Source organism: Lytechinus pictus, unplaced genomic scaffold (assembly GCF_037042905.1).
Source record: "Lytechinus pictus isolate F3 Inbred unplaced genomic scaffold, Lp3.0 scaffold_19, whole genome shotgun sequence".
In the NCBI taxonomy this organism is placed as follows: domain Eukaryota; kingdom Metazoa; phylum Echinodermata; class Echinoidea; order Temnopleuroida; family Toxopneustidae; genus Lytechinus; species Lytechinus pictus.
The window spans coordinates 2458238-2483978 of NW_026974140.1; the positions used below are offsets into that span (position 1 = coordinate 2458238).

At 37.6% G+C, this 25741-nt stretch overlaps 1 protein-coding gene across 1 annotated transcript; it reads right to left on the reverse strand.

Annotated features, from left to right (window-relative positions):
- Positions 1 to 2188: 2188 nt before the first annotated feature.
- On the reverse strand, positions 2189 to 19552 carry LOC129261201 (ATPase family gene 2 protein homolog A-like). The gene is made up of 12 exons (XM_064114146.1): positions 19252 to 19552; positions 17502 to 18304; positions 15946 to 16075; positions 13952 to 14132; positions 12944 to 13081; positions 11981 to 12098; positions 10965 to 11122; positions 9503 to 9712; positions 8997 to 9130; positions 8093 to 8219; positions 7560 to 7724; positions 2189 to 5861 (listed from the first exon to the last, which is right to left on the reverse strand). Exons 1-12 carry the CDS (start codon positions 19491 to 19493, stop codon positions 5685 to 5687), a joined length of 2583 nt encoding a protein of 860 aa, XP_063970216.1. The 5' UTR covers positions 19494 to 19552; the 3' UTR covers positions 2189 to 5684.
- Between the last annotated feature and the right edge of the window lie 6189 nt (positions 19553 to 25741).

Below are 25741 nucleotides of genomic sequence, written 5' to 3' on the forward strand. Positions count from 1 at the left end.
CTACCCCCAGCAGCACTTTCATACTGTCTTTATAAAATAAACTGAATTCAAAACCCATAAAGCCTCTTTCTTGCTTTACAAAACATGTGTTCAGTACAAATATATGGCAGAGGAAATTCAGTTGAGGCAACGACAAAGACAACAGGATAGCTCTAGTGACAGTGCATCTCCATCAGCCACAGCTCCAGAGGGTGATAGACTCGCTAAAAATGATTGGTGTTTTTGTGGAGAGTGTACACCAATGGAAACTGTTCTACATTCTCAATGTTGTGTAGAAATTGGGAATTGTAGCCTGCGCTGCGCAACTGATTAGAGACACATTTTCTACAGCTGATGGACGTCATGTTGAGTTCCATTATGTACAGAGTGAGGGAGTTGAACTTCAAATTGAAGTAGTTCCAGAAGAGTATGAAATATTAACAGTATTGCATCTTTGAACCAAAAACATATTTAGAATTGTGAATGTATAGCCGATTCTACTTAAAGGCAAAGCTTTGCTTTTAATTATGTTTAATACGTTTCGTTCATTTTTTCATGTTCTTTATCTATGCTTTATTTATAATTGCTTTTGGTTTCCCTGAAATATTATCCCATTCAAATTCTATTCACTGGAATTTATTTTTCTTATTCAGGTTCATTCCAGAGGATGCATGGGAACGAGGCATCATCCCAATCAGCTGTTTACAGTGTCATGAGAAATGTTTCTGAGGCTATCGCAAGAGGAAAGAATGAATTCATATGGTTTCCAACTACGAGAGAAGAGGTTGAATCTACCCATAGGAGATTCTAGGAGTCATGGCGACTGTAGTGTAAAGACAAGATCAGTGGGAGCTCTCATAATCTACGTAATAAATACTAATTAATTTGAATCTTCGGAGCGGACCTATCGTGAAGCAAGTCCCTAGAGTTTTGGCGGACACTATTTCACTAAACCCCTCATCAGCACACATGGATCAAGAAAGTCAGAATTTGAAGATTTAGTCAGGAAGGAAATTATGGATATAAAGGCTACTCTGAAAGGTTTGAAGAAGCCCTGGTATTTCGCAGAAAGCAAACAAGTGATTTGAAAAAATGTATGTACACACTTAACACACTTAAGAAAAAAGTTGCAACATTAGAGACTAAAATTGATCAGCATGAGCAATGTTTGAAGCAAGCTGAAAAAAAAGTTGGAGAGATTTTTGGTCAGAAACAACTTTCATATTTTGGAATACCCCAAAGTGCAAATGGGAATCCCATGGAGGTTGTGAAAACCTTTCTAAAGCTACATTTTGGCATTGAAGGAGGGATTGAGAGGGCCCATAGAGATGGACCAAAGATAAGAGATCGAGCGGCTGAAGAGGGAGCTGAACGCTCAAGAGCAGTATTCAAGGAATTGCTTGCGCATTTTTGAAATCACTGAGCTTGAAAATGAACATACAGATTAAGCTGTCAATAATCTGGTTAGTAACTCTCTCGGTGTCCACCTGGAGAAAGGCGACATCAGAAGAAGCCATCGGCTGAAAGCTAACCCCAAGCAGCTTTCCACACCTACGCCATCATCTACACCTGGAACTGTCCCTCAACCACCTCCACCCGAACCAATCATTGTGAAGTTCACGTCCTATAGTCAGAGAAGTGAAGTGCTGGCTCACAGGCGAAAGCTTGCCTGCACAAGAAAATCAATTCAAGATCTTACAAAGAAAAACGCAAAGCTACTTAAAGGCAACCCGGGATAATGCCAAGGTCAAGCCTGCTTGGACCAGGGATGGGCAAGTGATTGCCCTAATCTCCGCTACAAACAGCAAAGAGCTAAAAAAAATAATCAACTCTCTTGAAGATTTGAACTTGCTTTAAGTAACATGTATAAAGTCAACCTTCATCTTAATACTTTATTTTCCATCCACCCAGTTGGATGTCCGTGACTGGTTTAAGGTGCTATATCTTACATAGAATTTTCTTCTTTTTTTGACGTTTTCTTTTTTATGTAATGTATTCTGTGTTTCCCATGCATTTTTCGTTATGCATAGTATATTCTTGTTTGTGTTTTATTACCCCCTTTGTCTTCTCTAATTATATCTTCTTTGACTCAAGTCATCACGCTGTATCATGTGGAGTCCCTCAAGGGTCCCTTCTGGGCCCCCCATTTTTTATATTATATATCAATGATTTTTATTATTCATCTGAGATTTTGTAATTCTTTTTTTTTGCGGGTGATTCGAGTGTATTTTTTTTCTCATAAAGATCCTGAAGTTTTGCTAGAAACAAATAATAAAGAGTTGAAAAATGTCATTTTGTGGATGCATGCAAGTTGTCTTTGAATCGTCAAAAGACAAATTATATGCTTTTAATAATACCCTAACATACTTACCAGGGCATTTACTTGTTGATAACAATAAACATTGTCGGAGTAACTTCCACTAAGTTTCTTGGTTTACACATTGATGAGAATTTAAGTTGGAAATATCACTGCTATAATATTTGTAAAGTTTTGTCTAGAAATTCTGGTGTAATTTATAAGTTAAGACATTTTGTCCCACAATAAATTTTTCTTATTTTGTATTCAACTCTAATTCTGCCTATCTTCATTACGGAGTTTTGGCATGGAGTAAGTCACTTGAAACTCAACTAGAAAAGATACTTGTCACTCAAAAAAGGGTGGTAAGGATTGTTTTCAATGCAGATTACCGTGCACACACTAATGTTTTGTTCTATAGTAATAAACTACTAAAGGTAGAAGATATCTATCTTCTACAGTTAGGTTTACTCATGTATGATCATGAAAGTGGTACACTCCAGAATGCATTAGTACAAATGTTTAGAAAGAACAATCAAGTTGACAGTTATAATACTAGGCAGGCAACTGCACTTCATGTGCCACGCATAAGAACCGCCTTTGCTCTTAAAACACTCGCTTAATACTGGTCCCAAGTATTGGAATTCGCTTCCTATTGATGTAACTTGTTCTGTCAGTGTCTCTGTTTTTTAAAACGCAAACTGAAATTACTTATACTGAGTAATTATGTTGACAATATTTAATGTAAATATGACGTCATATGACCTGTTTCTTAATTATTATTATTTTTTATCTCTGTTGTCTATCCCCTCTTTTTCCAGGCTGCCCCTTCAATATTCTTTTAACCAACCTTCCCACTTTCCTCTTGTGACTTTGTTTGTTTTCCCTTTCTCTATCTCACTCCTTTTCTTTCTATAGATCTTCCTATCCCCTAACTGGAACTAGGCAAGGGACCTTTTCTAAGCCTATCACTTTTCTTGTTCCTTTGTTTTGTGTCCACTTTTCTCTCCCTCTCCATCCTTCATCCCCCTGCTTACCTTTTCCCTTTGTAGATATCAAAATCTCCTTTGTAAATATTACCTCACCCCTCACATAACTTTATGCAGTTTTGTTTTCTTTTCTGAGTAACTTTTACCTTTAATCTCTCTTAAACTAGTTAAAATTTCATGCTTTGTATCTCTTTTGGGGAACCTTGCTTTGACAAGCTCAGCTTCTTGAAGGCCCCCTCCTCTTTTGAGACATACATGTTTATATTTTGAATATGATCTCATCTTTCTTTATAGATTTTAAGTGTGTGCTACAATCGAAGTACTTAAGAAAGTATTTTATATATTATGATGTTGTTAACTTATGTTATGGAAAAATGTTGTGAAAGAATAAATAAATGAACCATACAGAATGTTGGTCAAAATGCTCCCATACCAGGATAAGAGGTATGTCCTGTCTCAACAAAGATTGGAAAATGTTTTTATGTATGTGATTGATGATAGGTCTTTATCAAGGAGGTCAACTCACCTTCGGTATTTAGTAATAATATACTACGAAACTACTAAGAATTAGTCTTGAAGTACCTTTGGTGTGACGTTGAGTTTCATTTGATATGTCTCATTAATTTTATTCATTGTTAAGAAGAAATATATGTTGATGTGAAAGGATGATAAAGAAATTGTGAGGAAAACAGGAGCATAAGGAAAATGATTCACAAAATCATTTTACCATGTGTTATTTTTCTTTCTCATATTGACATTTCTCTGTATACTGTGATTAGGTTGCGTGTGATAATGCTGGAAAGATAAGTATCTTGGCAATGGTGGCCTGGCAGCACTCATGATTCACGGATTTTCTCTGAGAGTGCTCTGAAATTGCAGCTAGAGGCAAGAGCAGATGGTTTTGGGTGGTTGCTTGGAGTATGTCGATTCCTATAATTTCGTTAGTATTAAAAATAAGTTAAATTTTTTTTCCTCTCAAATAGGAAAATTCAAGAGTCGTATATCTATCGACCAATTTAAGAATAATCGGCAGATTACTGAGTTTTTTCATGGGGAGTTTGACACCGTTCAGAAATAAATAACCCAGAGACTACACATGGTTCACTGGACTGTACAGGGTGTATTGGTGTGTCATGCAATGAGAGGCAGATTAATGGTTTATTTAAACTTTAGCAAAGGGGTCCTCTAATTTCTTGGGCCCAATAATGATAAACAGGTTTTGAGTAGAGAAGAAAAGTTCTTGTCTGTCTCATCAGTTTGATTTTTTTAATCCATATCACTTTTGTTCCTTCAAACTTTTAAAATATGAACTAGAATAAGCAGAATTGTGTTCGGAAGAAATTGGCAGTTTGAAAAAAAGAGTACCTTATCGTAAGTTAGAGCTCATTCAGAACAATGCCTTAAAAGTCGTCTATCCCACAAAGCATCTTTTCTTTTGACTTATCTCATATAATGATCACGGAAATGGGTGACTCAGGTAGTAACTTCACGACCAAAACCTCCATCCACAACAGCACCTCTTCATTCTTGCAATTTAAACATATTTCAGTACAAACATGTAAAAATATATATGTTAATACCACCTCTGAACAATTCTAACTGTAAAGGAACTTTTATCAGGCTATTGGGCAATAGCAAATCTATAAAGGATCCTCAAATTTAGTTTTTTTTTGTTTTAAATAAATGATTATTCTTATCTCTATTCTTTGGTACTTGTCGTATCCATACCATATACTGAATTTTATTTTTAACGATTGATATTTCTTTGGTATGTGCGTTTTAACAAGCCTTTTTCTGGCTTTTTTGTGCATGCCCAATTTCCATTCATTATTTTGTTCATCTATATTTTTATAATTATGTGCCAACCATAATTTTATCATCACCAATATTTTTCTGTATCAGTTATGTTCTGTTGATATCTTTGCTTTGTTTTATGTTATTTATTTTTTCTTTGTGTATATATACTTTTGTTCTCATTTTGTTCTTTTTAATGAATTTGGAAATAAATGCTGAATTGAAATTGAAATTGAAATCAATAAAATGGGCTTTTTTTCAATTGAATGGAAATTTGCAATAGACTGCTGATCTCCACCATGCAATACAAAGTGAAAACAGATTTGCTACAGCTACAAGTGATTTATCAGTAAAATGAAATTGATTGCAAATATTTTCTAGCTAATAAATACATTATTTTAGGTCTCTTGAGGCTTGTGGCTCTTACCAAACTTCAGGATACATCTAACCTACATTGTACCTGAGCTGAGCTGGTATTTTGGCTGAAGACAGCTGACTCTGTATGGCCATCACATTGGTCAGTCATAACTGCTCACCATGCTGGATGATGTTCACATCAAGTGACTTATGTTGTTGACGGGCGACTATCAAGTGGAATGACCACTGGATGGATGGCTTTCATATCATCAAGCAGAGTGAAGGCCACTTTTCTTCTGGTACTCCTCATAGAACCGAATGCTCTCTTGGGTTGTCTGGGGTTTCACATTGGTCAAAGCTTGGTCAAAGTGTCTCTGACTGACCGCTTGGATGTCCAAACTCTCCTGCATTGCTGATAATGCTGCTTCCCTACACACCGCTACTACCTGTCGGTCAGACGCATGAAATGCTGAATTATGAACAGATATTCCATGAAAAAAAGAATAGTCTTATTAAAGCATTTAATGGGGCAAATTAATACTTGTGCAAATTCCTGAAATGGTTGTTCATTTGATAATTTATACTTCCGTTATTAGAGAGAAAGATCAATATTTTCAAAAGAGTGACTACCATACGTAAAGCCTGGCTTGGCTGAGTCCACACTTTATTAGAGTTCTGTTGTAAATCAATTTACTAAAAGGAAGACATTTTGTTTAAAAATTCTGTAAAAAGCTTTGGTAAAGGGAGAATAATGTGAATAAAACTCAAGTATCATCTAGTATCCCAACCTTACAAAGTGTGGTGGCCATTTAATCTTATTTTAATAGTTGATTCTTTGACAAAATTTGAAATTTGATATTTTAGGTATCAAGCACCCTTGCTCTGTACTTCTTTTTCTTTCTTTGCAAATTACCATCTGATAATTTTTTGTACAATTTAGTGATTTGATTATAAAAAGCTACAGGGAAAAAAATTATAAAATCCTTAGTCCATTCCTTACTTAATTGGGTTTATGAAATAATAATAAAAAAGAATACCAAGACACTATATTTTGATCAGGCAGCAAATCAAAAAATAATCATTATCCACTAAAACGCATGGCTACAATAATGTATATATTTAGATAGTATGGTTTGCTGTTGGATCCATGCAAGCTTCAATAAGGTTTCAAACACTTTGGACATGGTCTTAACCCTAAGACTGGGTGGGGCTGATTCAGCCCCCCTCAACATTTTTTGCGATAAATCCGGCGCTCCAAATTTTTTGACCGCGTCGCTCGCTTTCAAGTCTCGCGCAACTTTTGAGACCAAAATTGTGACCCCCGGGTACGCGGTTCCGAATTATGCAACATTTCGTAAGTGCATGCAGACCCAAAATTACTCAAAAACATGAATTTGTGTACAAATCCAATGCAAATAGTGTTTTTAGCCAATATTAAAAAATGTATCATTATTTTTCCTTTTACTGCTTAAAATCAATTAGTTTTATCTTGTTTATGGTCAAAATAAAGTCCCCGGCAATTTCCATTGAAAAACAATAAAAAACAAAAAGTCGAACAACAAAGAAATACATAAGAAATTTAGAAAGCAAAAGAATACATAATTAAATAAATGTGATGTTGAAATTTTTGAAAAATAGATTTGATCAGATGCCTATCTAAAGTATGTGAAACAAAACTTAGCATTTTAGGGGCATTATTTTATTAATCAGAGCAAACTTCTGATTTTACACTAGCATAATTAATGAGCAATGAGATTTTTCGCAGAATTTTATAATATAGTTTTGTAGATGCCATGGGTAACGCACGTGCCAATTTTCGTCGCGATCGCGCGATTGACCGCCGGTATCATAAGGGGGGGCTGAATCAGCCCCCCCCCCCCCCCCCCCCCAGTCTTCTTAGGCGTTGAAATAGCCCACTCAGTCTATTTAGGGTTAAGCTTTAATTAATGAAAGCCTCTCAAAGTAATTATGCAAATAAAAACCTTTGTAAATGGAATAGATAATGAATTGAGTGATATATTATCTGTAAAAGAAAATGATTTACAAAGAAACCAAAAGCAGGCATTCTATCAAGAGGGACCAAAACTTACAGTTTTTCATTGATCAATAAACATTTATCTTAAGATTATTTCCCAAAACATTACCTCTGCACCAGAGTAGCCATCTGTCTGTTTGACGAGCATTTCAACCAAGCAGCCTTCATCTATGGGCATCTTCCTGAATTGAATGTTAAAGATTTCTTTCCGAGTGTGCTCATCCGGTAATGATACGTAGAGGATACGATCCAATCTACCTGGTCTCATGAGTGCCTGACATCGAATGACAAAAAAAGTCATTCATATAATTGTCTGTTACAATTTTGCTATGCAACAGCCATTTATAATATCTCCTGGGGTCCATTTCTAAGAGTTACAACTATAGTAACTTTGCCATTATGGCAACTACCATGAAAAAAGGGCTCAGTAGACAATCACAATTAAGGTTTCCATGGTTTTTTCCACAATGGCATACTGGTAGTTATAATAGTGTCTTTATGAAACAGGCCCCTGATTCCTGGAAAATTATCCGAGACCAAACAGGAAGGTCAAAAACTTGACTAGATACTAGAGTTTCTCTTGCAGAATGTGAAAAGGACGCCCTCTAATGTGAAGGGGTTCATTTAGTCATAATCTCTTACCTTATCTATCATATCAGGTCTGTTGGTAGCAGCTACAACCACCACATCTCTCAGACCTTCTACCCCATCCAGTTCAGTAAGCAGCTGACCAAGAACCCGGTCACCAACAGAACTGCTTCCAGAAGAGCTACAGACAAAGAAATACACCAATCAAAAATTGAAAAAATCCAAGAATCTGAAACCTAAAAGAATCTGAAATCTGATTGAATTACATACAAGAAGTTTCTGTTTAAAGGAAACAATTTAAAGGAATAAATGTAATTTGAACATGGAGTTTAGTTTTATCATCAATGAGCTGGGCCTAGTAGCTTGCACCCATCCTGTGTTGGCCGCACAGAAACGTTGTTAGCCTAACAATGCAACAGCAGTAAGCCCCGTCACATCTGTCGGATTCTGAAGTCAAAACCGTTATTTCAATGTGTAAGTAATGCATTGCTGTAACATTAGGCATCGCTGTCACATTACCAGTTGTAACAGTCCTTTATGAAATGGGCTCCAGGTGAGTATCTTAACGAAAGACTGGTTATCCTTTTTAAAGAACTAAATCAACACCAATGAAAATCTGGGGAACGTTTCTTGAAAGGATTTGTCTTACGTTTTATCCTACAAGTCCTCTTTCATCCAACAGTTGCCATAGTGACAGTGCCTCTCAACCAATCAAAATCAAAGATCTGACAACTTGTCAGACAAAAATGTTGATGAAATGCTCCCCTGGTGTGTATTATTTATCACAAGAAAGGATCACAAGCCATTCGTAGAGTCACTCGAAAAGTACAAACAGCTTTATAAACCACTCACTTGAGCAGTTTCATGAACCTTATCAGCACTGTCATTGTGCAATTACAATGGCCAGAGACCAGAAATATGCATACATTGCAGGACTGGTTTGTTCCGTGAAACCTACCTTCCTCTCTCCACTGCAATGCCGTCTATCTCATCAAAGAAGACAATAGCTGGAGCTGCTGACCGCGCCTTCCTGAACACCTCTCTGATAGCTCTCTCGGAGTCTCCTACCCACTTACTGAAGAGCTCTGGGCCCTGGATGAAAAGGTTCAAACAGAGATTTTTGTGCATTCAAGAAGAGCAGTGCAAACACAATTCAAACATGAATACATACACCTTAAATTGTTAGAAATAAACCTCACATCTTGCTTCAGGAATAGACCCCAACACCAAGAATAATCTAAGAATGTCATAATGTTTAGAATGCATATTGGAACAGTCCCCCCCCCCCTCCAGCCCCTGCAATCCTTACAAATTGGACTGACCATTTACAATGATTTTTTAAGGTTGTGGAAATGTTTAGGATAGACCTTAGATATAGAAATAGTGAAAATTTTATTTATACTGCCTTCAGCCTCACTTCTCCTCCGCCGTGTCAAGGATTTTAACATGAAGGAAGTGACTTACTTTTACAGAGATGAAGTTCAGGCCACTCTCTGTGGCTAGGGCTTTAGCTATCAAGGTCTTGGAACAACCAGGTGGACCATAGAGTAGAACTCCTCGAGGAGGGGACACACCAAGCCTTGCAAAGGATTCTGGGTGTTTAATAGGCCATTCCACAGCCTGACGTAACTTGAGCTTGATGCTCTCCTGTCCGCCAATGTCTGACCAATACACCTGAAATGAAAAGGCAGGACAAGAAAATGTGGATATGAAGAGGACTAATGAGAAATATCACTATACAAATAGCGAATAGGCACGTGTGCGATATTTCGCATAAGGTGAAAGAAAGATGCTCTATTCAACAAGGCGCAGCCGAGTTGAATAAAGTGTCTCATTCTTTCAACAATACATAATAAAAAGTATGACTTCACTACTATTCCAACTACTGCTGCTACTATGACTACCACCATTACTTAAGAAAAGAAATACAGCCACTTACTATATCTACAATTACAACTGCTGTTTCGACCAAAAAAATTACTTCTACATCTGCTGCTACTACTACTACTGCTACTACTACTGCTGCTGCTGCTGCTGCTACTGCTACTACTACTACTACTGCTACTGCTACTGCTACTGCTACTGCTACTGCTACTGCTACTGCTACTGCTACTACTTCTACTTCTACTTCTACTACTACTACTACTGCTACTTCTTCCACTGCTGCTGCTGCTGCTGCTGCTACTACTGCTACTACTACTACTACTACTACTAGTACTACTACTACTACTACTACTACTACTACTACTACTACAACAACTAGTACTACTTCCACTACTACTACTACAACTACTACAGCGACTACTACTACCACTACTACTACTCAAGAAAGGTCCTTGAGATAAGAATGAAATGCCTCCGATAAGATTAAAATTAAAGAATAAAAAATCCATAAGGAGGTTCTTATCATAAGCATCAGAGCAGAGGATTATCTTTTGTATTTGGGGGGGGGGGGATGTAACAATAGATCTCCCCCCCCCCCCCCCATGAACAAAGAATAATCCTCTAAGCTGACGCCCATGTTATCAAGGACCTACATCACATATAAAACCATACAATACACATCCTTTCGCTTGGGCGTTAGAATACTTACACACACTGGCTTATCTATGAAACGGTCCAAATGTTACAACTGTTCCATAGGTGGTAACATGACATATACTCCTGCAACCTTTGCTCCAGTCTTAATATCTCACAAGGCATAGGGTTAGCATTAGGACTGTAAGAGTTTTTGGTTCAGAATAATGTAAAGACAAGGATAAGGGTTTATTTAGTGTTGGAGGTTAGGTTTTATGTTGGGCTTAATATGCAGAATTGCCATTGAAACAATTGTCACCAGAGCAAATTCCAAGGAACTCCATAGGTACTTTGTGTTAATATTTCTTGCTAATGCCCTCAATGATGTATATTACTTGATATTCCGTACCTTTGGTATGTCAACTTCAACTTCCCTCAAAGCGCTGGGTTTGACCTGGGTCATAGCATGGAGAAAATCTTCCTTGATGATTGTACCTGAGGACATGCTATTCCCATTTACTACATCTTGGTTCAAGGTTTGCAGTCTCTCAAAAGCACACATTGCAGCTAAATAAAACAAACAGAGTCAAGAATAACAACCAGATTACACTATTATAGCACTTATTACTAAGGTCATTCTCTACTGGCTTTTCTGCTAATAATGTATGCACATTTCCCACTCCCTGGGAAGCATTCAAGAGAACACATATTGCAAAGAAATTGGTGAATCTCTGAGCCATAAAAAAGAAAAAAGAAATGTCTTATAAGAAGTTGACTTTTGACATTGGTTGGGTCAAATTTATTTCCAAACTTTCAAGAAATGTACATTTAGGATAAATTTGGTCACTCTAGAATTTATTTTTAGTCAAACATGCATTTAGGAATTGTTTGATCATTGGGTTTGGATTAAAACACAGATAAAATACCCTGGTTCATAAAATGAGACTGCAAATATGCTACTACCCATGTCCATTCACCAACTATTCATGTACAATAATGATAATACATGTACTTGCTCATATAGCACTTACTTTATCAGAAGTCTCTAAGTGCTTTACAGTAATGCTGCACAAATGTTCATTACAATTTCTAACATCCAGCTTCACACCAGGAATTAGAATATAAACAGGCAAACTGATGCTAAAGGATCTATATTCAGTGACAAAGGATTTTCTCCTACCACAATTGCTCCTCCGATAATTTATCTTTGATTCGGGTTAGGGTCGGAGTCATGATTTGAATATTGGTCCAGAATGATGTCAGGACCGTGATTAAGGTTAGATTTAGGTTTTAATTTGGGATTATGTTTGGCTAAATGTGTGGATTCTCAGTAGGAGCAATTGTTGCAGGAGTTAATGTCATGGAAACCTAGACTCTTCAGCAGCACATAGAATGCAATTTGTTATCATGTTGAAGATACCCTACCTTCTTTACACAATGCAGTTAGATCAGCACCTACATAACCATGAGATGAATCAGATATCATTGTCAGGTCATCAGCTGTCAAGCTATGTGATAGATTACTTGTCAATTTCTCAAGTATCTGGGTTAAAAAAAAAACAATGAAAAAAATCAGGGTAGTTCATGAAATGGTTTGTATGATCAGTTTTTCTTGCAATATTTAAGATACAAAATAAGATTAAGAAATTAGCTCCTAGGGGAGCATGAAAAAATATCGTGTCAGAGGTCAATATCATTATTCCCCCATGAGGAAAAAAAAACGATCCAGAATATCATGCTTCTCAGTTAGTGACTGTGATCTCCCCCTCCCCCTTTTTTAATTCTTGAAAACTCATTATGAAGTGAAAGGTGACTCACATAATATGAACTTGTTATTCAGAAATTCACATCTATTAAAATCAAGATCGCCTCTTCACTATACAGGGCCCAGCAAGAAACAGATATGGATGGTTCATATCAGAGGAAATATAACATGGGTGGCTAGTTTTCACAGCGGGCATAGTCGTATTTCTGTTCCAAAGAATATTGACTCAAAGGTTTGTTTAAATGGTTGCAATGAATCTGAGCAATAGATCTTAGCAACATTTGGTATGCATAGGCAATGGTATCAGAGACATCATCAGATAGAGACACAAGCAAAAACAAAGTGCAAGGTATTCAAATTATATCTACAAAATTCCAGACTTGCAGGGACAAGATATAATTTGACACCACTCCTGATATGATAATGAAATCATTATGTCATGTGACTCATGACATGAAGAAAGCATTATGTCAACTTGGCAGCCATAACATTAGATAATTTTTCAAAGACTATTTAAGCATGTTATAATAAACAAAATGGTTTCCCTCTTCATATCAGAACAAAATGCTACGCTTTATCAATCCACGTTATAATGAGACTTTATACAATTTTATTCAACAAACCTGTCTTCTTTCTCTTGCATTGGGAACACCTATTTCAATCTCGCGATCAAACCTCCCCGGTCTCCTAAGGCCGGTGTCAATGGAGTCAGGACGACTTGTTGCTCCAAGAACAAGGACATGACTATGTGATGGTGAATTCTGTAAAGTAACATCACACACAGGTTATTCATAGGAGGATGAGAGTGCAGGAGCAGGGAAGAGGGAGGAGTGAGGTGAGGGGAGGGGAGGGAAAAGGGGTAAGTGGAGGGGTGATGGCGAGGGGGAGAGGGAAGGGAAGGAAGGGAGTGGAAGGGGAGGGGAGGGAGGGGGAAGGGGAGGGGTGATGGCGAGGGGGAGAGGGAAGGGAAGGGAGTGGAAGGGGAGGGAATAGGGGGAAATGGAGGGGAGAGGGAAGGGAAGGGAGTGGAAGGGGAGGGAAAAGGGGGAAATGGAGGGGTGATGGAGAGGGAAGGGAGTGGAAGGGGAGGGGAGGGAGGGGGAAGGGAGGGGGAAGGGAGGGGGAAGGGGAGGGGATGGGAAATTGTTGGTTTTTGTCTTTCTTCAAGGACAATGAGTTCACAAACTTCATAAAGTCAACTGGCCTAGCCGCCAATACAATACAATACAATACAATACTACATAATACAATACAATACTACACAATACAATACAATAAAATACAATACAATACAATACGGACCCTTTGGAATCAGAGTCCAATTGACAATACCAGGTGAACTCTACCTTCATCTCTGCAATGAAGCTGGAATACTCGTTCTTCCTGACAATATAGCCCACTGGAACAAACTCACCAGGAAAGGTGTTCATTCAAAAAGCACTGAATTCCTCATAACCAAATTACAAAGGCCCTCCCATAACCCAATAAGAATACCACCACTCCTCTCAGAGGACTGTTGGGGGAAAATACTAAAAACGGTAATGAAGTGGAGGGGAAAGGAAGGGGAGTGGAAGGGAAAGTGTAGGCGAAGGGGAGAGTGTTGAGAGAGAAAGATGCCTAGCAGCATTTACCTGTGTTATTCCATCCATCAAAGTGATTAACATTGAGACAACTCTCTTCTCTAGCTCACTATTCACCCTCTCTCTACGAGGACAAAGGGCGTCTAGTTCATCTATCAGGATTAGACTAGGTGCATTATTAGTGGCTTCCTCAAACATGGCTCTTAGTCTTGACTCGGACTCACCATAAAACCTGTGAAGGGTTGGATTGAGAAGACTTTTTCATTCTTTCTTGTATCTCACAGGTTTATCAATAAATAAATGAAATACTTATATCAATGTAATCCCTTCATAACAAACTGCCAATGAACAACTTAGCATCCTTGGAATCCACTTTATGTACAATACTTGCTCTGCCAGAAAAGCATCTGCAAGTATTCACAAGAGTTTATCAGAAATCAAAGTAGTATATGAGATCATGGACCTATTACGAAAGGATATTCAACGAGAGCATTTTATGACCACCACCCGTTTCCAGCTGTCAAAATCGCTGTCTAACCCTTAACTTTCTCTTTACGCGGTTTTTACGACGACCGCCCGGGGCGATTGTTTACACAAGCTCCTTTCGGCCATTGATCATCACCGATCGATCACTGGCCCTCTTTCGACCGAAGACGGTCATGTTTTAGCCCCGATTGCCAATAGGGAAAGTCCCTACATTACCTAGAATGCAATGCGCAATTCATATCCGGTTTGTCAGTACATTATTTTAGGCTGTCTATAATCTGCGATTGTCGTCTGACCATAAAAAAAATCCTGTTAAATTTCATCAACCCTGTGGAATTTTATGCCCAAATGAAAATCAACTTCTGACCGAAGGTAAGCGCTACTATCGACATCAATACTGTCCGAAAAAGCTGCATTTTTAACGTTTTTCCGCACATTTCTCCGTCGAATATCAACTGCTTTTTTGCCGTAGATATACGGATCTGCAAGGTGATGTTAATGCATTTCATGTGCGGTTGTTTGCGATGTACATAAAAAATATGTTTATGCACGCCTGTTTTCTTGTTTCTGCTATCATTTTTTCATAGCGCTAACGTTCGCTGCTGTGCGTTGCTTTTGAAAAAGTGAACGAACAACATCGCAATGGGTAGGAGCAGCGTACACTTGATTTCCCCTGTCCATCAGTGAGAGCGTGTTTTACGACCGGCTTGATGGGCGTCAGCTGCCAGCGCTCTGTTTATAAAAGGATTAGCGGTGACGGTCTTTGGCCCAAAGGAGGGGATTCGTTGAATGTCCATTCGTAATAGGTCCATGATGAGATATACCTGAATGCTAACATGCGAAACACTGAATTATATAACACCATATAATTTAACCAATCTCAGAGCATTTTGTATTTAACTTACAATCGATATAAATATCACCTTTTCTTGGTGTCTGAGTGGAAAGCAAACATCAAATGGTAACTAGGGTAAGTCAAATTCATGTACACCCCAATCAATAATTATCGTTTTCCAATACACATTTAATTTTAAACAATGTTTTTTCTTGCTTAAAGGTAAATGCTAGTTTTGGTAACGATATCAAAATGAGTTCGTACAGAATCCATTGAAATGACCACCAAAGTGTCTGTTTGTATAAATAAAACGCATGTGCCAAAGGATTCTGGAAGAAATTGTGTAATTGCTGAGAAATCAGCAAATAAGCACAGGATTCGGGTAGAGCGTCGGGCCCGACGCTCAAAGCAATAATTATACACTGTCCCACGTGCGCTTATCTGTGTTGGGGAAGTTCAGTCTGAACATTTTTCAGCGTAGATTGCAAGATTTCACAAAGTTCAGTTTATGTAACTGTACCAGATCGAGATCCTCGATGATATACTGACAATTAAGCCTGGTTTTACAGACTTTCTCATGAAATCAGTGTTTACTGCAACTACTGGAATTTCTCTTTAAGACATGTATTTTATATCTGCAAACCACAAAGTGAAAATTTGGTATGTCTCACTCTGACAAATCAGAGGCATACAGTTACAAACTTCATAACAGTGCATGACTTACTTGCTGAGTACCTCAGGTCCATTAATGATAACTGTGTAGACTCCTGATTCAAACGCTACTGCTCTAGCAAGCATGGTCTTACCCACACCAGATGGACCATAGAGTAGAATGCCTCTTGGTGGAGATATACCTATAAATACAATAATAATTAAACGAAAACAACAGTTACATTTATGTAGTGCTTATTACATTCTGTTTCTAAGTGCTATACATTGCAATTATTATTAACCCATTCATCGGATCCTGGCATGCCCGCACAGAATGTATGCACTTTCTCCACTCCCTGGGGAGCATTCTAACAAGAGTTCTAATACTTGATTGCTAGGTATACTATATAGGCTTTCACATTCTTCTGGGTATCCATTTAAAACCTAGGTGGAGAGTGGCAAAGTGTGGATTGACACCTTGCCAAAGGACGCTTACTTCATAACTCGGATTGGTCCACAAAAATTCAGACCTTGGGGAATTAGAGTCACTAATATAATACAATCGACAAAACAAAGTAAACTCTACCTTCATCTCCACAACAAAGCTGGCATACCCGTTCTCACCTGACACAATAGCTAGGGACAGTGATTTTCCGCGATCGCGGAAAACGGACGGAATTCACGGAAAGGGCCTTTTGAAACGGAAAGTGGCATTTCAAACGGAAAATCACGGAAAACGTATTTTCTCTCAAAATACACAGAATAGCAACAGAAATTACTCCAAAATCACAAAAAAATGAGAATATTAAATGGCCACAAAACCCCAGAAAACACGATCTCACTTCGCTACTTCATGGCAATTCACACATCGTGACTGCACTCGACATCAGCACACTCGATTGTACCCCGCACCCGTACCCGGCCGGCCGGGTTGGGCTTCACATGCACACATATCGTTCAACTACACGGTCGTGTGTTGCTGCCCTCTACGTTTGAAGATGTAACAGCACGATATCGTGGTCTTAAAATCCAAGATGGCGGATTGGCAAAAGCCGTTGACTGATGATAACGATGTCCAAAAAACCCCAAAATTATCGATGAAATATCATTTCACCGTGAAATAATGCTAATAATATGAAAGGTGAGGATGTATGCATGCTAAATGGGTTTGTAAAAATATTTTATGCACCTGCAAAGATCCGATTAGAACGGATTCTATTGTGTTGTTGGTACAGTAGCAGATACAAATTTTGACCAGTGCGAGTGTACGTGTTGTGATTTTGCTATTCAATGTGTAAACGGAATTGTCACTTTTCCGTGTGTACAAAGTCTATGGGGAAACAGAATTTCTGTTTTCTGACATGCTGAAACAGAATTTGAGATTTTCTGAAACGGAAAAGGCAATTTTTTGTAACGGAAAATCACTGTCCCTAAATAGCCCACTGGAAAAAAAGTGTTCATTCAAAAAGCACTGAAATCCTCATAACCAAATTACAAAGGCCCTCCCATAACCCCAAACTTAGGAATAATACCACCACTCTTGTCAGCCCTGAGTAACATTTCCTGGTGGAGTACTTCAGGGAAAACTACTACAAGGTACAAGGTAATGTGCCTTGCCAAATCACTTACCAAGAGAAGCAAATATTTCTGGACTTTTGAGCGGCATCATCACCATGTCTCTGATCATCTTCATTTGTCTCTCCATGCCTCCAATCATGTCAAAGGTCACACGTCCGCCTAGTTTAGTGATAAGTTCATCTTGATCTGAACATTTCTTCTCCTCTTGCTCAGAGGTTACAATCTCTATGTGAGTTGTCTTGGTGATCCTGTACACACCTGATTCCTCTGTGGCACACTGACTTCTTGAGTAAGAATCTCTTGTTTTCTCTAGTGATGGCTTTTGAGATAAACCAGGCGTCCTTTTTGGAGTTGAAGATGCAATGATACTGCTTGATTCTGACAAATTTAAAGAACTGAAATCCTTTTCCAAGTCACTTGCAGAATCTATAACCATGGAACAACTGAAATCTGCTGCGCCAATCTTACTAGAATTTGTAATTATACCACCATCACTACTTGTTGATGTATTTGTATCAACTAATCCTTCATCATTGTTTGTAAAGGAGCAATTAGAGATGTCTGTCCTCTTCAGGTGTGATGTTGCACTTCTTGCATCACTTGACACTGATGCTCGAGTTCTCTCAAGATCATTGATCAGTCTCTCAGCTGATTGGGTGGTCATAGATGACTGGTCCAAACGAGACGGTTCAGCACCTGTTTGTGCAGTGATTTTAGTTACCTCTAGAACAACCGGCTTGCCATAGTAAGTGAGGCTGAATAAGCTCCCACACATAATGTGCTTGCAGTTCAAGTAACTGGAAGCAAAGTTCTGGAAATCTGAAGATTGCATTGTAGATAGATTTTCATAAGATCTGTGGAAACCAAGAGAATGAAAGAGCAAACAAAGTATGACTGGAATTATAATCAACAAGATGACATTAAACCCCCCCCCCCATCCCCCCCCCAAAAAAAAAAAATATATATAATTCAAATCAAGTAATGAATGAGCAGAAGATTGACTTCCATGATTGACAAACAGATAGCCGTAACTAATTAAGAAATATTAAATAGGAATTAAAACTTAAAGGGGTACTCAAGGCTGAAAACACTGAAAATTTGATCAAAATCGGACAAGGAAAAAACAACGTTATGGCATTTAAAAGATTTGCATTATTTGGGTGAATCATTTCTAAGCATGTCTCATGAATATTAAATGAGCTTACTGATGATGTCATATCCCCCCCTTGTTCATTTGTATTTTATATGATCCTAATCAGGATCAAATTAAGATACCCCCCCCCCTAAAATGGCTTAGCATATTATAGAGCTACACAATATGACAACAATAACATTGACTCTTCAATGAAAATTGGATATCAGTACCAAGTTATATCACCTGTTATGATATTGTAAACAAGTGAGATCTGAATGGGAATCAGACAATAAAGCTGCTTTAAAACACAGATTTTCTCCATATCACCCCCAACACACCTTATCAGGGTCTCAATGAAGGGGTCATAAAAATGTCATCCCTCCCCTCTCAAAATCTGTTGGTCTAAGCTGAAAAATTGCATGACTGAATACCCATATATGCAATTTCATATGTGTGTACCGGAACTTTTTTTCGAACCTACCTACATCAATCAGATATGATTTACGTCTGGGACACGCCTTTAACGTCACCATACAAAAAACGTGACCAGGGCTCATCAGACTGTAACTTCCCCAAATAGCTTGGAATAGAGCGAGCCGTATCCCACAACACCCGGTTGCAGCCCCATTAGCCGAGCCATCTATTCCACTTTACAAGGATCTTTACCTAACAAGAACTGTTGCTGAAGTAGCTGCTGCCACACTCCCAGAGACAGCTTCCACCTTGACCATATTTCCTTCACTCCATCCATGGACCTTCTGAAGACTCATGTGGATACCAACGGATCCTACAGGCAAGTTTGTGGCAGGCCATACGATGCAGATGGACTTGGACTGATCTCCATTAGCTGCAGGGGTCGGTTGCGTGAGGATGGCAGGCTGACCAATGCATAGGCCACAGAGTGACATGGTATCTGGATGTAGCTGGATGACGTCATATTTGGCTGAGCGTGGAACTTTGGTGACTCCTATATATCGCAGACATTAAGAAAAACAGACATCTTAAAAGAGGTTGTACATCATTCACATAGTATTAGCTTTCATCCACTATTAGTACTTAGTTAGTTAGTATTTTATTAATTTTATAAATATAATGCAGTCCGATTTTGTTGATTTGAAATAATAAAAAGAATAAAAGCAAGGCAAAAAATTTCATCCAAATCTAACGGTAAAAATGAAATAAAGAAATGATGACATTCTTGAAAGTTTTCCTTCGTTTCACAATCGTACGAAGCAAAAAATCACTAGAAATAAAGGACTTGGACAATCACTTTCCTGCCTACCAATCAACCTTGTAAAATAAAATATATCCATTCCAAATGTAATTAATATCGAAATCTGATGCTTCTGAACAAAATGCTCACGCTGCACTGTGCTTAGGACACCATGAAGAAAAATTCACAGCTGAATGATGATTATGCTACCATCTGAGCTATTGTCATGGAAAGTTTTTATATGCAATGGTCCAATCACTAAGCTGGATAAGATTTGATATATACATTGTTTCAATTTTTTGCAAAGAGATTGGTTCTATTAATTGAAAGTTTTCCACATCAACAACCCAAATAAGCAAATTGCGATGTTCTATGACCTTGCAGTTCATTTTTTTAATAAACGTACTTAAGAACTTTGTTTACAAACTAATTCTGTCAAAACCTTTGCTTGGAATGGCCAAATTCAAATTTAACAAAGGTGATAGTTCCATTACTACAAGTGATTTTCTTTTATTACATGAGGCAAAATCTTATACTGCAGACTTTGCAGCATGCAATGTACAAGACCGCTAAATAGGTCCATTTCTGTTAGGGATATGCTCGGCTGAGACCCCGTGTGGCTCCGCGGTATCACTTCCGTCAATAGACCGAAGACGGCCACTGGGCTCGTAATGGTGGAGGATCAACTGACGCTAACCTACAGCATCTATGGAAATAGGGTGCACTAGCACATCCTCCTCAGTAACTGCATAAATATCCTTTAGATGGGCGAAAAGGGGCGTAATAATAAAGAGAAAATAATAGAAAATACAATCAGCTTACCACCTTCCCAAAATATATGCTGGAAAATACTGAATATTTATGTCAAACATTCAGGATCAGTTTCTTCTTCAATTGTTTGCCGTTATGTTTTTCCGTTCATGAACTGACAATGGCATAACGAAAGTGATTGGCTGGCATATATTTTGCTTTTGGAAGGTGGTAAACTGATTATTTTGATTTTATTATTGCACCCCTTTCGCTTATGAAAAGGAGGAATTACGCAGTAGAAAAAAAGTAATCGAGGAGGGTCGAGGGTGCGCTACGCTAGCGTACCCTTTTCTCCATAGATGCTGTGGTTAAGCGGCGATCGAACTTCCACCATTACGAGCCCAATGCCATTGGCAGACATCCGTCTATGTAGGAAAAGTTTTTGTTAAAAAAAATCATAAAATGTTATAAAAAAACTCCTCCGAAACAGTGGATATATCAGTCTAGCAGTGTACTACCTCAAGTGATGTTAGTGTAGACTCCACTCCATTTCACTACCGCTACACTAGGTGTAGTGTAGTGTAGCCATAGTCATAGTGAAATGGAGTGGAGCCTACACATTAGACGGGTCAATATATGGTTTGACCCGGAACAAATTGCAACAAATGTTTTTTCAACGGTATTTTGTACTATTTGACCTCAGGAATAACATACTAAAAATCTACAAAAATCGGCATCTGGGAAAGTGGTTATTTTCAAGATGGCGTCCAAGATGGCCGCCATTCACTAAAAATGGATATAACTCACTCATTATCCACCCTAGAATCCTATTTGGGTTCATATTCCATGGTCCAATGGGTAAAAGAATTTATTTATACAAGTTGGAGTGAATATTAATACTCCAGGGTACCAAGCAAATCCAAGATGGCGCCCAAAATGGCTGCCGTAGTCTAAAAAATCCACAATTCATCTATTACTTACTTAAGTGGCTTTAATTTGGTTTCCATTCGATTGTTTTAATGATGAAGTAGTACGTCGGGACAAGTTACAAGGACAGCCAGTGGTCTGGTGTGTCCAAAAATACAAGATGGCTTCCAATTATTGAGTTTAAAATGGCTATTAATCCTTAAAATGGACATAGCTCATATCACATCCACTTGAGAGATATGGTTATGGTGTCTAGACCATGGTTTCAATGGTCAAATAATACATTGGAACAAGTTAATAGGACAGTCAGTGGTCTGGTATGTTCAAAAATCCAAGATGGCTTCCAAAAATGGAGTAAAAAATGCTGCTGCTCCTAAAAAAAACCAACATAGTTTGTTCAATATCCGGGAATATGATTTTTATGCCAATACCATGGTTAAATGGGTCAAATAATAAATTGGCATCAATTACAAGGACGATTGGTGGTCAAGTATGTCCAAAAGTCCACGGTGGCTTAAAAATAGTATCAATCAGCCGCGATGGTATTAAAAAATGGACATAGCTCGTATTTTATTCGTCAAGGGCATATGATTTTGTTGCCTATATCATGGGTTCAAAAGGCGGGAAATTAGTTACAAGGACAGTCAGTGGTCCAGTATGTCGAAAATCTAAGAAAGCTTCCAAAAATCGGAGTTTAAAATGACTGTTGTTACTTTAAAAATGGACATAGTTCATTTAAAATCCACCTAGGAGATATGATTTTGGTGTCCACACTATGGTTTCATGGTTAAAATAATACGTTTGGACTGGTTACATTAATATGCAGTTGTCCTGTTTGCCTAAAACACAAGAGGGTTTTTAAAAAAGGAATCTAAAACGACTCATATCATTCAATAGTGGTCAGAGTTCTACAATATTCATCTGCAAGAAATAATGTTGGTGTCCAAATTGTGGTATGAAGGGTCAAATAATACATTCGGACAAATAACAAGGATGGTTAGTACACCATTTTGTCAATGAATCCATGATGGATTCTAAAATTTTATAAAAATGGGTGCTATTATCATCTCATGAAGCAATATGATAACTTGTCCCCATGCATTTAAGTGTAGGCACCAAGATTATTTCTAACAGGTAGATATTTTATGGAGCAGTAGTCACTTTACATGCTTTAGAGCCCATTTTTAAGCCAACTTGGATTTTAAGGCAAAATGGATAGCTGCATATCATGGTAACCAGTCACAAAGTATTGGGACCCTTGAAACCCTAGTGTAGACACCAAAATAATATCCCCAAGGTGTATTTATGATGTTCTACATCCACTTTTACGTAACAGCAGTCATTTAAGACCCCCATTTTAAAGCCATCTTTGATTTTTGGACATACCTGACACCTGACTGTCCTTTCAACTTAACCCAATGTATTGCTTGACCCTGTAAACTCTAGTATAGACAGTAAAATCATACCTCCAAGGTGTATTTATAATAAACTATGCATACTTTTAAGTAGCAACAGTCAATTTACACCCCATTTTTTTTATATTAATCTTGGATTTTTTAACATACAGACAACTGATTGGTCTTGTAACTTACCCTAGTGTATTACTTGACCCTTTTAAACCATGCTTTAAACACAAAACTCATATTCCCAGGACAGATATTATACAAACTATGTCCTTTTATAGGTAACATCAGACATTCCTTACTCCATTTTTGGAAGCCATCTTGTAATTTTGGACATACTAGACCACTGACTGCCATTGTCTTGCCCTAATATATAATTTGACCCTTGAAACCATAGTTTAGACACCGAAATCATATCTCACAGGCGGATTTAATATGAGCTATGACACTTTTAGGTATCAACAGCCATTTCAGAATCAAGTTTTGGAAGCTATATTGGATTTTTGGTCATACCAGACCACTGACTGGCCTTAAAACCTGTCCTTATGTATTATTTTGGCCCTTAAACCAGTGGTTTAGACACCAAAATCGCATCTCCCATGCCGATATGAAATAAGTTATGTCCGCTTTAAGTAGCAGCAGTCAATTTAGAATAAATTTTTGGAAGCCAACTTAGATTTTTTGACCGACCAGGCCACTGACTGTCCTTGTTACTTGCCCTAATGTATAAATTGATCCTTGAAACTAGTGGTTTAGACACCAAAATCACATTTCCAGGCCGATATGAAATGAGCTTTGTCCGCTTTAAGTATCAGCAGCATATTTTTAAGACCAATTTTTGGACGCCATCTTCGATTTTTGGACAAACCAGACCATTGACTGTCCTTTTAACTTAACCTAAGATATTATTTGACCCTTGAAACCAGTGGTTAAGACATCAAAATCACATATCCCAGGCCAAAATGAAATGAGCTATGTCCGCTTTAAGTATTAGCAGCCATTTCAGAATCGATTTTTAGAATCCATCGAGGATTTTTGCACATACCAGACCACTGACTTTCCTTGTAACTTGTCCCAATGTATTATTTGACCCATTTTACCATGGTATAAGACACAAAAAATCATATTTCTGGACATTGAGCAAAATATGTCGGATTTTTTAAAAGTAGCAACAGCAATTTTCGACTCCATTCTTGGAAGCCATCTTGGATTTTTAAACATTCTAGACCACTGACTGTGCTTGTTACTTGTCCCAATGTCTTATTTGACCATTGAAATCATGGTCTAGACACCAAAATCACTATGTCCAAGGCGGATATGAAATGAACTATGTCCATTTTAATTATCAACAGCCATTTTAAACTCCATTTTTGGAAGCCATCTTGGATTTTTGGACACACCAGACCACTGGCTGTCCTTGTAACTTGTTTCAATGTAATATTTCACCCTAAAAACCATTGAATAAAAAACAATTTAGATGAATTGTGGATTTTCGCCTGCGGCAGCCATTTTGGGCGCCATCTTGGATTTGCCTGGTACACTGGAGGGCTTATAATTCATTCTAGCCTAAATCAATTTTTGTACCCCCAGACCATGGAATATGAACCGAAATAGAATTCTAGAGTGGATAATGTGTCAGTTGTATCCATTTTCAGTGAATGGCGGCCATCTTGGATGCCATCTTGAAAATAACCACTTTCCCGGATGCCGATTTTTGTAGATTTTTAGTATGTTATTCCTGAGGTCAAATAGTACAAAATACCGTTGAAAAATTATTTGTTGCAATTTGTTCCGGGTAAGGCTATTTTTGGTCGTATATTGACCCGTCTACATATAGCCACGTATATTACTGGGTACAAAAACAATTTTGTACCGCAAGACTTTCACACTTCAATTTCACAGAGCATTACATAGAACAAGATTGCAAAAACAAGGCCAAAAAAAAATCAAATTTTTACCCTACAGAAAATGCTTTAAATGTCATATAACATAGTTTTGCATTAACAATTGAAATATTTCCTGACAGAAATATGGGCCTGATTTGATGATTTGCCGAATTTCTATCTCGTCCGCTCCTTCGATCGAATGTTGAGGTGTGCTGTATTGTGGGTGATCGTCGACGGCTAGTTAGAACTCAAGGTACTACCCGTGCGTAAGTGCGCGAGGTTTACCGTCGATTAGAGCCGTTGACGATCGACAGCGCATCAATAGAAATTGATGAGTGTCACGAACGAGCATAATATTGGAAAGTACCATGGAACATGCAGTAAAAAAACAAGATTTTGCGGACGAATTAGGTGGTCTGTCGTAGAAAGATAAATACTTGTGGATAAACAGACATAATTATTTAAACAAATGAGTTAATATTAGATTGAAAGATAAATGACAGTCAGATAGACATACATATTTAAACAGATACACATATTAAAAGATAGATAAATAGATAGATGGATGGAGAGATAAATGATAAGTGGATAGATTAATAGAAAAAAGGTAGATAAATTATATCTTTAAATATAGATAGACAGATAGATAGATAGATAGATATAGAAATATATATGAACAGATAAATACGTATTAGATAGATAGATAAATAGATAGATAGAAAAATAGATAGATTACGATTGATGACAAAAATTACGATGATGAGGATGATGATAATGATTGATGACAAATAAGATGATGATAACGGTGATTATGATATTATATATAGTATACACAGATGGACAGAAAATATATCGATTTATTGATAGATAAACAGATAGAATAACATTAAACAGATTTAATAGATAGATATTAGATAGACAGACAAATAAACAGACATAATTATTCAAACTAAGAATTCAAACAGATCAATAGACAT